The following is a 12,236-nucleotide window of genomic DNA, read 5'->3' as shown; positions in this document are numbered from 1 at the left end:
AGAGTTAACCGGTCACTATAGATTTGCTTTACCTGAAATCTCTTTATTTACAAAAATAAGTTAAAAGTTATATTTTTGTTGAATAAATAAAACGTTAACCCTTTATTTGCAGATGGCTAAAAGATTAGCTTTTTAGAAATAATTTTTTCTAAACTTAATTACGTAAATAAACCGAGGACTATTAAAGGCGATAACTCGTCACCTATGACTGATGACCCATCGGTTCCTCAATTTGATTTTCACAAGCTTCTTTAAACTCTCGACTATAACTACCAATGACTAATTCTGGCAACTAACAACACATTGGTTCATTTATAGACTTTTTAAATGCTTGAAAACTTTAATATAGATCGCATATACTCCCTTCTATTCCGAGTAATTGTCCCATTTGGTTGGGTATAAATATTAAGAGTGGGATGGGATTTATCAAAAAGGTGATAGTTGAAATTTTTTAAGTGACTGGATTAATTGGTTAAATAGTAAAAGTGGGGATATTTTCTTAATTACGTGTGTGAATTAAGGATTTTTAGGTAAAAAACCATTAACATAAAAGGAAATGGGACAATGGTAATCAATTTGCCAAATAAAAAAATGAGACAATTACTCTAAATAGGAGAAAGTATATTGTACATTACTCAAATTTGAGTGCATAATTATCATAAAAATTAATAAAAAATAATATAAAATAAACAAATAAAAATTGTCTCCTATTCACTATTATTGTCTTATTTGATTTTTCAAAATTATTCATTGATCACTCTTAATTTGTATTTTATTTTTAATTTATAAGTTAAAACATATAGATAAGTGAGATCTTATTTGATTCGTCTCAATGTATATTTTTTTATCAACATCAACATTTTATAATATTTAATTAAACACGATTTGAGATATTTATAATTGAATATTATGTGCGTTGAATGACATGCAAAAACTAATTTGAACAATAATAGTGAATGGCAGGGAGCATATAATTTGTGTGACGAATTGTCACGGCCTAACATGGTATCGAAGCCGAAATTGGTTCTTAAATATGATGTGGCTCACATGTATGGGGATTGTTGGAATTACTTCGCATGTGAGAATGGTTCCATATCGCTAAAATATTGAGTTATGGACTTGCATATAATGTTTGGTGAATAATCCTTCAAATACCATATGGTTTTGGGCAGACCTCTATTTGGCCAGGGGCGGATGGGGCAAAGGCCCAAAACCCCATATTTTAGAAATTCAGTAAATTTAAATTTAAATATTAAAACATAAGAAATAAAGAATAAAGAGTGATAGCGAAACGCTATTGGCAAAGGAATTAATTGTCTGACAAGTAAATCAAATGAGAAAGATTTATATGCATCTTTCTCAAAAGTAAATTAAACTCTTTCATCTCTTACATATTTGAAATTGAAATTTTAATTTGCTTTATAATATTTGAAAGAGCGATAAAAGGCTCATCTTTCTAATCTCACCCCTAGGCCACTGAAAGTCCAGAAATGAGCCTAGTTTTGAAAAAGAGTAAACTCAACAAGTATTGTGTGCAAGTCAACGTTCATAACCTGTGGGTTTGTGAGCCCATGCGAGTGCCCCGTAGGTGTGTCCACACAAGTAGACCCATTAAGTGATTATGTGACGAATTATCACGACCTAACAGTATACAATTAGTAATTTACTTTGTGACATTTAAAAAGAGTTCAATTTGTATAGGAATTTTGTCAAATGCTTAGTTGAACTTCTTCTTTCTCGTGGTGTAGTTTATGGTTCCACGAGAAACACGGGGCCATGATGCTGAGAACAACCGAACAACTTGCTAATTATAAGGTATAGAATTATGATTCATGTGTTGAGAAATATGAAATAAAAATGGAAACTCATACATAAACCTAAAAGGAGGTGGAAAAACCATTACAAAAATGTAACGGCTTTAAACTTTAATGGGAAAGAAACTAACTTCAAAAGTGAAGATAGGCTCAATGCTAGTAATGGTCAATTACATCTTGGAGTATAGCCTAAGGCACTACTTTGATTCATTCAATCGTCTTAGATAAGTCTAATTAGTTTGGTGACTCGTTAACAGACTTGGTTAATCGTACTTAGTAACATCTACTTTTTATATAGGATTGCTACCTAAACGGACACATAATTAATTTATGCTGCACTTCTTTCGTTCTGGAATACACACATTTGAGTGTGACATGTTAGGTGGGAAAATTTCATTATCAGTAACAAGTATAATGGAATGAGAAAGTATACTCCAGTTTTGTTTTTTCGTATAGATCGATGGAAAATTACAGTCAAAGTTTGATACTAAAATTTATAAATTGCGAAGAACATATGAAAACAAAGGGATCGGAGTAGTATCTTTAATAAATAAAATTTTTGTATAGCTATGAAAATAATGTCTTTGAATAGGCTACAATTTGCCCAAAATCTAATCAACTAATAAATATAATTTGATCTGTTCAACTTAACAATTCAAATATGTTACGATATTCCCAAATTTTAATAGCGAAAAATAAACTCATAAAATAATATCTTTTAAATTAATACAACAAAGTTTAAACAAAGTTGAAGTCTCAAGTGAGTCCAATAACTCTACCAACAACAAACAAACACATCAATAAGGAGTAGTTAAAATAAACACATACATTTTATGCTTAAATCAATCCTTAAAACTACAAATTTGTCGGAAACAAATTAAACAAAAAATTATTTACACAAGTCGTAATTGAATGTCAGATTTTATAAAAACATGAATCGTGTTAAATTATCAAATTATCGTATTTCTTTTTCTCAGATTCAAATTAGATTATTTTTCTTAGAACGAGTCCAACTAATGGATCTAATGCCAAAGGATAAACTAATAAATAGATTAGACATGGTCATGGATAATGTTGATGGATGCCCTACACTAATCAATCTAATGCCAAGATAAATGGATGGTCAGCATCTAATGCATTGGCGTGTTTCAATCAATAATTTAGGTGTCTTGTATTTTTATCCTAAAATTCAAAAACACCCATTTTAATGTACTTACTCCAACATTTTGTTTGTCCATTTATTAACTACAATTCAATTTACGACTATAATTAACTTTGTTTCATTCGACAATAACAAACAACTTTTTTCTTAGCTATTTTTAATTTTTTTACTGTGGCATTTTAAGAAGGAAATAAAGAGGAGGGAGCAGAAGAGGAGAAGATGGAAGGAAAGAAGAGAGCTTATTTATTTTTCCTTTCAAATGTTTTAAATGTTACAAAGATTTGTTTTCTATAAAATTCGAAAGACTTTTCCTTTAATTCCGTCCTTTTTATATCCCTTTTCTAATTGGTATCCAAATGAGAGAAATATCATTCCTCTATATTCCTCCCCTTTGGTTTTCATGTGTTTTCTTTCATCCAAATTGTGTAAAGGTAGATCATACATGTGTATAGTATTGATTTATAAGCTCTATCAGTTTTATGTCACAATTTAAGTGAGCCAAAACATGTGTAGAGTAACACCAACTCATCATATATGACTTACTCTAAGAAAAAGCTTCCAATGAACACATAACCGTATCTACCAAATATTTAAATAATATTTTCATCTAAAACTGTGAATCATGTATTATTTTGTATTATTTTTAGTAGTTTCTTTATATATTACTCTTTTCATTCTATAAATAATTAAGGATTCTACGTTTCATGTTAAGTAATAACATCATTAAAATAATAAACTATGTTTCCACTAATTTCTATACATAATTTTCAATAATATAGTGTTTGAAAATGACAAAACTTTTCTTTATTGATTTTAGGGCTATCGTTAATAATAAGCCATTAATGTCTTTTTATGAAGTTTTTTTAGTAATTTTTAATCACTATCGAATTTTATTATCACTTTTTTAATAGTATGATGTTATTATAATGTTTATTTTATCGTAAAAATTGATTTGTTAATGAAGATACGTCATACATGTGGTATTGCGGAAGATATCAGTTCCACATTAGATATATGTCTATTTAAAATTATAGCGAATCTTATGAACCTTTTAAACATCAAGAAGACTATATCAAACATCAATGTAAAGTAAGAAAATAACAATAATTATGATTTTACGGATTTAGGGTTTATTTAATTACTTAAAAAAAACTACATTAAATACTAGTCCGTTATCTTTGGTTTGCATTAATGAGGAATTGAGTTATTTTTAAGAAAGTGATAATAAATGAAGATAAAAACTGAATCGTGTGGATGAAATTAAAAGAGAGTTAAAATGTATGGATGAGATTAAAAAAAATAATTGGCCATTGTTGAAAAATAAAAATAATGCAAATTAAATGAGACAGATCAAAATAAAAAATAATATAAATTCAAAGGAACGGAGAGAGTAATTATAAAAATAGAGTTAAACTAAATTAACAACGTTATATGCAAATTGATGGAATCACTTAAAAAAGTATAATAAACATAAAAGAAATTGATACTCAAGTTGATGAGCCAAATAGCTATTTTGGTAAAATTACATTAAACATAAAAAGAGTTTGACCTTCCGCCTTTTCCCTTGATTGTTTTTGACGTGAAGTCAAATTGTGATTAGTCATTAGAGGGCACCAGACGGTGGTTAGCAATTAGTACTAATAAAGTAATAATAAATAAACACTATTAATACAAGTACTTTTTTGAGATTAAAGGCTACGCCAAGAAATGTGAGGACTAGATGGAGGTTTAACATGCCACATTAAAAATAATATTTGTTTCAATTAAGATAATATCTGATTTTCAATATTATTAAATTTTTTTTTATATATTATATGGTAGATTAAGTGAAGAGGTGAGCTAGGTGACACAAAGACAATACTTGCTTCAAACTGAGAAACACTTTTATTCTCTCATTAATACTTTTACAATTCTATATTTGGAAAACTTCATCAGGAAATCAGAAATGACTCTTTATTTGGAAACAATAATTTCGATTGGAATTCTAAAATTGACCCAAATCTAGTATCTGACAAATAACAAAAGTCAAATTTAAACTTAAGTTGATTTTATCATAATTTTAAAAGTAATTTAAATTAATAAAAAGATAACTTCTCAAGCCTTACCAATCAATAATTTATTTTCAAAAGCAATCAACCTCAAAGGTTATTAAAGTGAGCATTAGAAGGGCAAGGGGGTGCACCAAAACGTGTTAAATAAATATGACACTTTGCTTTTAACAGCAAAAACGCCAAAGAAACTTCAATTTTACGGACGCCTATTTATAAATACACTCGGCACCTGTCACCACTCTCCTCATTCGTCGGTACAACCCACAATCACAATTCACAAAGGAGAACTCATACTCCTCTCTTTCTCATTTCTTCCCTTATTCGTCTTCCTGTTTCTTCTTCCTCTTTTCAGATCTATTCTCTTCCTCCTTTCATCCCTTTTTCTGTATCAGATTTCCAGTACAAAAAGGTACTTTTTTCTGTGATCATTTTTGCTTTGATTATCCCTTTGTTTACCCACAGTTTGTTTGATTTTGGTTTCTAATGATTGATTTTCAGGGTTTTTTTTTGTGGGTAATTGTTAATTTTTATGATTATGGTCTGAATTTTAATGGGTGTTGTTTAATTTGTCTAGCATTGTTAGAATTTTGTTGATTGATCTGAATTTTGTTGGTGAAATTGGTCTGTTTTCCGGTGTTTCATCATGATTAAGATTTCTAGATCTGGCACTTTAGAATGTTTTGTTGTTTTTTAACTGTGTTTATGATGTTTTGGGTTATGCAATTTTAATTCTGTTGATTTTACTTAGACTTGCTCTCACCATGAAAATTAAAAAAAGTTTCATTTTTTATTTGTTTTGTTTCAAATTTAATCTTTGGATCTGCAGATGTGATGAATATCTTCTTCATTCTGCTTTTAGATCTGATCCTTTTTTCCATTAACTTTACTTAATCAACAAAAAAAGAGAAGCCTTTACTTTAACAGTCTCATTTGCTGTTAATTGCATACTGGTTGTGTAAAAGGTTTAAAGATGAACTTTTCTTGGTAAAAGCAAAAGAAATGAGGAATGTTGTTGGGTGATTACACGTGCCTTTAGTTGTGAATTCAAGGTAAATCTTACCAGTAATATTAAGGTTTATAACTTCTCTTTGAGGAGTGTCCCACTTTCTTTGGGATATTAAACTTTGTCATTACTTTATAAACAATAGATTTAAAATGCAAACTTAATTTGTTATTAGATTCGTTTTAAAAAATGTTTGTAATGTTTTGATCTTAGTATCTTTATTCCCAAACATTTTATATTGTTTTTTTGCTATACAAATGGTCAAACTTTGACATGAATTATTGAGATTTCATTTTTGGTGGTTGTGCATCATATAACTTGCACTATCTATCAATAATACTCTCTAACACTTGTTAATATAAATATTAAATATTTGTTAATGGTGATAAGAATTTTATATAATTTACTAATTTAATTAGGAAATTACTTGGAAAGGTTTATGATCAAGCTTCCTTAATTATCAGGTACTAATGGAAAATTATAAATATAACACATGTTTAAGGGTAATAACATTACTACCGTAATAATAACCTAACACATTTTATGAAAATTAAAACTAAAACCCGATCTCCATTACCACCGTTTAATATTAATAACCAAACGTGCCGTTAGGTGATCATTGTCCCGTGAGTGAGTTGGTCACATCAATGTTATTTTTTTGTGCTTGTATTGGTTTTTCTTTTGGAAATGATTCAAGGGTAGAAATTCCTAAGCAATAACTGTAATTTGTAAATCAGCATAAAAAAACAAAAACAATAGCAGTAAATAAACAAAATAAAAAAGTAAATTAAAATCATAAAACTCCCACACTATTAAATCCGTGATTTTTTAAATTAAAAAATCACCATTATTTAATAGGACCTCCTCATTCAGCGTGTGATATGTCCGATTGGAAATAGATATAGACATATAGTACACTTGTGTATCAAAGTTGTTTTATATTCTTGGATTACTCTATTTCCCCACCCTTGTCTTCTTTCCCTGCTTACAATGCTAATTTTTTGTTTTCCCCTGGTGTTTTACTTGCTGAAACTTGACATTCACATGAACTATTTTGTCATGATCAGAGTTTTTATTAAAAAAGAAGATGGTGAAGATTTGCTGCATTGGTGCTGGTTATGTTGGTGGCCCAACTATGGCTGTCATTGCACTCAAATGCCCTGAAATTGAAGTTGCGGTTGTGGACATTGCTGTTCCTCGGATCAATGCTTGGAACAGCGACCAACTACCTATATACGAACCTGGTTTGGATGATGTAGTTAAGCAATGCAGAGGAAAGAACCTGTTCTTTTCAACTGATGTGGAAAAGCACGTTTCTGAGGCTGATATCGTCTTTGTTTCTGTCAACACCCCTACCAAAACTCGGGGGCTTGGAGCTGGCAAAGCAGCAGACTTGACCTACTGGGAGAGTGCTGCTCGAATGATTGCGGATGTGTCAAAATCAAGCAAGATCGTAGTTGAAAAATCAACTGTGCCTGTCAAAACAGCTGAAGCCATCGAGAAGATCCTCACACACAATAGCAAAGGCATCGATTTTCAGATCCTGTCTAACCCCGAATTCCTTGCTGAAGGAACTGCAATTGAAGATCTTTTCGAACCCGACAGGGTTCTGATTGGTGGACGGGAAACCCCTGGTGGTGCTAAGGCAGTTAAAGCACTGAAAGATGTTTACGCTCATTGGGTTCCAGAAGACCGGATCATTTGCACCAATCTGTGGTCAGCCGAGCTCTCTAAGCTTGCTGCTAATGCTTTCTTGGCTCAGAGGATCTCCTCAGTGAATGCCATGTCAGCACTATGCGAAGCCACTGGAGCCGATGTGAGCGAAGTTTCTCACGCTGTTGGCAAAGACACCAGGATTGGACCGAAGTTCCTGAACGCCAGTGTGGGGTTCGGTGGGTCTTGCTTTCAGAAAGATATTTTGAACTTGGTTTACATCTGTGAATGCAATGGACTTCCTGAAGTGGCTCACTACTGGAAGCAGGTTATCTTAATGAATGACTATCAGAAAACCCGTTTTGTGAACCGAGTTGTTGCTTCAATGTTCAACACCGTATCCAACAAGAAAATTGCAATCCTCGGATTTGCATTCAAGAAAGATACAGGCGACACTAGGGAAACCCCGGCAATTGATGTTTGCAAAGGTCTTTTGGGGGACAAAGCCCAATTAAGCATATACGATCCTCAAGTTTCCGAAGATCAAATCACAAAGGATCTTTCAATGAACAAGTTTGATTGGGATCACCCAGCTCACCTTCAACCCTCAAGTCCTACCGCCATCAAGCAGCTTAGCGTCGTATGGGATGCTTACGAAGCCACTAAAAATGCTCATGGTGTCTGCATTCTCACCGAATGGGATGAATTCAGAAACCTCGACTTTCAGAGGATCTACAACAATATGCAGAAGCCTGCATTCGTGTTTGATGGGAGGAATATTGTGGATGTCGAGAAGCTGAGGAAGATCGGTTTCATTGTTTACTCGATTGGTAAGCCCCTTGATGCTTGGCTTAAGGACATGCCTGCTGTAGCATAAAAAGAAAATGAGCAAGAAACAATTCTTTGTTAGCAATTCTAATGAGTAAGAGTCTTTTACTCTTGAAGGAAGATTTTGATATTTGTTGATTTGCCTCATATAATTAGCCTTTCTGTCTTAAAGTTTATATATGTAATCTGAATCACAGGATTTGTATTGTGTATTTAGTTTAGATATCTGAATTTTGTTATTTAATTCTCTTGGTGATGATATTAGTAAACTTTAGTTTTTCAATTGTTTTATTATCAGGAATTTGCCTTTGTTCATCATTTTTTTATTTAATAAGATTCAATGGGGTGTTTGGCAAATAGCTGATAGTTGATTGTTGTGACTGGTTTGACCAATTAATTTTATTAAATGGATTGACCAGCTGGCAGCTTGTTTTAAAATAGCCCATTCATAACAATAAGCTATGTCAATCAGTTAGTTTACCAAACATTAGCATTAAATGATTTGATCTTGTAATTCATTGTTTGTATCAAAATAAGTTAAATTGCCAAATAAGCTAATTTCAAGAGGTTAGTTTAGGAAACATTTTAAATAACTGACTTAGCATTTTGTTGTTGGACATAGCGTTTAATCAATTAAATAAACCAGTGTGCCAAACTGCAGACACCCTATATTTCTATCGTTTTGGTGTTCACTTTGCAATTTCAATTATTGTATTTATTTAATTTTACTTGGCAATCTGAAGACCGGTACAGGAATTTCAGAATCTACGGCCTTCATTCCTCGTTTTCTATATTTATAAGTAGTATTTGTATATAATTGTATCTATTGCTTGCCATTAGTCAGGTCAAATAGAGGTAGGGATAACTATGGCTTTAATTTGAATCGGATTACGTAATTTTGACCTTTTTTTGGCATGATCTTATGAATTATATTTTGAATTTTAATTTGCTTTGTGATCAGGGGCGAAGTCATGATTTTTAATTAGGGGCCAAAATAGTTGATATATAGCAAATTATTTATTATATAAAAACTAGTTAAATTATGAAAATTTTAAAATCATATAGACTAAAATAAATTTGAATCATAATAAAAATTTTATTCAACAAATTATATAGGTCCTTATAAACGAGATACACTGAGTATGATGATGATTATGATTTTTTTAAGCGTAAAACTTTAAATTTTGGTAATTTTTACCAATTTAAAATCGTTTTTCGAAATGTTAATATGAAAGTTGATGGCCCCGCCTTACTCATCTAATATTCTAATTTCACTTCAAAGTTCAATGACCAAATGGATTGTCAATTTAAATATGTTTATAATGAAACGGATAAAAGGATACTTGTCTTTCAATTTTCTCTTTTTTTTTTTTTTTTTTTTTTGTGATGGGTTGTCTTTTACATTCCTTGATGATGATTTTCAACATTCATGTTATAGATTATGTAATTCTACGATTTATAAAATGCTTACAAATCAAATACACCATATATAAACTACACTTTTTAGCACATTTTAAGCGTGGGCCATGTCTGATCTTCGCTATAAAGTAGCTCCCTTTATATCGGTATCAAATGATAAAAATAGTAATAGAAAGTTAATATAATTTTTGGTAAGAAAATTTTTTGGCAAGTTTAATCATAATGCTTGTTATAGTACATTTGATTTCTTACGCAATCTAATGTGTAATTTTGTTTATTTATATATTGAACTATATACATCTAAAAATTATAAAAAAAGTTAATATTATGAAAGTATGCGATTTGATGATTCAAACAATATCCAACTTGACTATATTTTTTTCTTATATATTAACCGAAATATATAAAATAAGCTTAAACGATAAATAGTGTCAATAATTATTTTTAGCGAGTATTTCAAAATGGAGGAAGTACTTTAATCATCTCAAATTTTTTCCAAATCCCAATGCATTATCATTAGAGAGGTTCTAAATTCTTTTATGATTAAAGTTTTATCAGACATGTTTACACTACAATATAAAAACTGTTCTCATTACTACGATTTATTACTAACGACTAAATGAAACAGTAAGAGTAGTATTTGATCACAAATAAAAAAAAGTTACAATAAAAGTCAAATATTTGACTAAAACAAGTAAGATCACATGGGGGTTTTACCGTTTTACTATACGTTAAAAGAAGGTAGTCTCATTGGAGAACGTAAGTTGAATGGTGATAGATGGAATTTCACAATGGAAGTTCCAAGATTCTTACAAGTAGGAGTATGATTGTAGTTGTAGTGTAAATGGACAATTCAAAAACGAGTGTGCTTATTCTAAACAAGAAAGGTTGTATTCCACTCAAAAAACGAGTAAGGGAATGGGATTTTTACTTGTATTGGAAAAGGTTTAATTTGTATGAAATTATGTGATTACACATCCCACTCCACCATATTAATCTACTTAATAAATATGGTGATTAAAGTCCAACTTCATGCAATTAAGGTTATAATTGCTCTAGTTTTATGAGTTTGACTAATTTTTTTAGTCAATTCTATGAATTTTGTTATGATCCACCTTTTTTTATTTGTATTCAGATATCTAATTTATATTATCTTTTTATCTCATTTATATATTTCTCTTACTTTTTAAGAATAATTTTTTTTTCTTTTAGTTTAGTTTACTCACAAATTATACTTATAGTAAAAGTACCATCACAAGGCGGTTTCACGTTCCTTATACCATTTTTATTGCTATGAAAAAGCATATGTGAATCAGATATGTTAGAAATTTTGAGTCATATAGTGGAGTGGTTGTTGGGTAAAGACACATATTCAAAGTAAAAAGTTTTAGGCATAAGACACTCCTAAATTGGAGTTGGGTGTACAAACATGCATTTACCAAACAAATTCGTAATTTTAAGTATTTTTCATATAAGACTTTCAAATATATAAATAGTTATTTTCACGTATTTTTAAATAATTTATTAGTTTTTGTCAAATTTTTAGAAGACCATTTGGGAGGGCATATTACATTCACATGATACTTTTTTCTTGCTTTCAAAAGGTTTATTTATACATAAAATTGAAGTATTTTTATGATCATTATATTGTTAAGATATAATTTTTTTAGTGTTGAATGTATGATTTGCATGCGTACAATTAGTTTAAAAGTCAAATTAACAAGCCCCTTACATAAGTGCAAAGGGTAAAAAAACAAATACATACTCAAGCAAAACAAGCCACTTCATTTTAAATAATGATTTTAGAAAAAAAGTAAAATTTTAAAGAGAAACAATCTACTCATGAGAAAGAAAAAGAATTTTTTTGGGTTCAAATGTTTTGTCTAAATTTCAAAAAATGCATTAAGCATTATAAATGTTTTAAAATTCATAACATTATTCAAATTAATTAAATATACACTATATTTGTGTATATATGTGAATGTAACATATTTGCGCATATATAGGCCATACACAAATATACACATATACTAAGGCCTAAGAATTTCACCCAGAATTTGAGGTCAAATGATGAGTAATTACAATGAGATCTTTCGTAAACTACCGGTAACTTGCTTATTTTATCATTTGATTTGACCAGTTTTTAAACTCGTTGTTTGTAGCAGCTTGTTCAAATTCGAATAAGTTATTCATTACAATAAATTATTTCAATCAATTTATTTATCAAACACTGAAATTAGATGGTTTGACCATTTAATTCTCTATTTGTGTCAAAATACGCTAAAATTATCCGATAAATAATTTCA

The 12,236-nt window shown here is 30.1% G+C and overlaps 1 protein-coding gene across 1 annotated transcript; it reads left to right on the top strand.

Moving 5' to 3' along the window:
* Positions 1-5,205: 5,205 nt before the first annotated feature.
* LOC130809343 (UDP-glucose 6-dehydrogenase 5) lies at positions 5,206-8,788 on the top strand. The gene is made up of 2 exons (XM_057675072.1): positions 5,206-5,436; positions 7,098-8,788. Exon 2 carries the CDS (start codon positions 7,118-7,120, stop codon positions 8,558-8,560), a length of 1,443 nt encoding a protein of 480 aa, XP_057531055.1. The 5' UTR covers positions 5,206-5,436; positions 7,098-7,117; the 3' UTR covers positions 8,561-8,788.
* Positions 8,789-12,236: the final 3,448 nt, after the last annotated feature.

This window comes from Amaranthus tricolor, chromosome 3 (assembly GCF_026212465.1).
Source record: "Amaranthus tricolor cultivar Red isolate AtriRed21 chromosome 3, ASM2621246v1, whole genome shotgun sequence".
Classification (NCBI taxonomy): domain Eukaryota; kingdom Viridiplantae; phylum Streptophyta; class Magnoliopsida; order Caryophyllales; family Amaranthaceae; genus Amaranthus; species Amaranthus tricolor.
Note: the sequence above shows the minus strand (reverse complement) of the source record. Positions and strands in the feature narration are given on the sequence as shown.

What these genes read in the sequence shown, in the direction of transcription:
- LOC130809343 (XM_057675072.1), top strand. Translation starts at nt 7,118, where the DNA reads ATGGTGAAGATTTGCTGCATTGGTGCTGGTTATGTTGGTGGCCCAACT.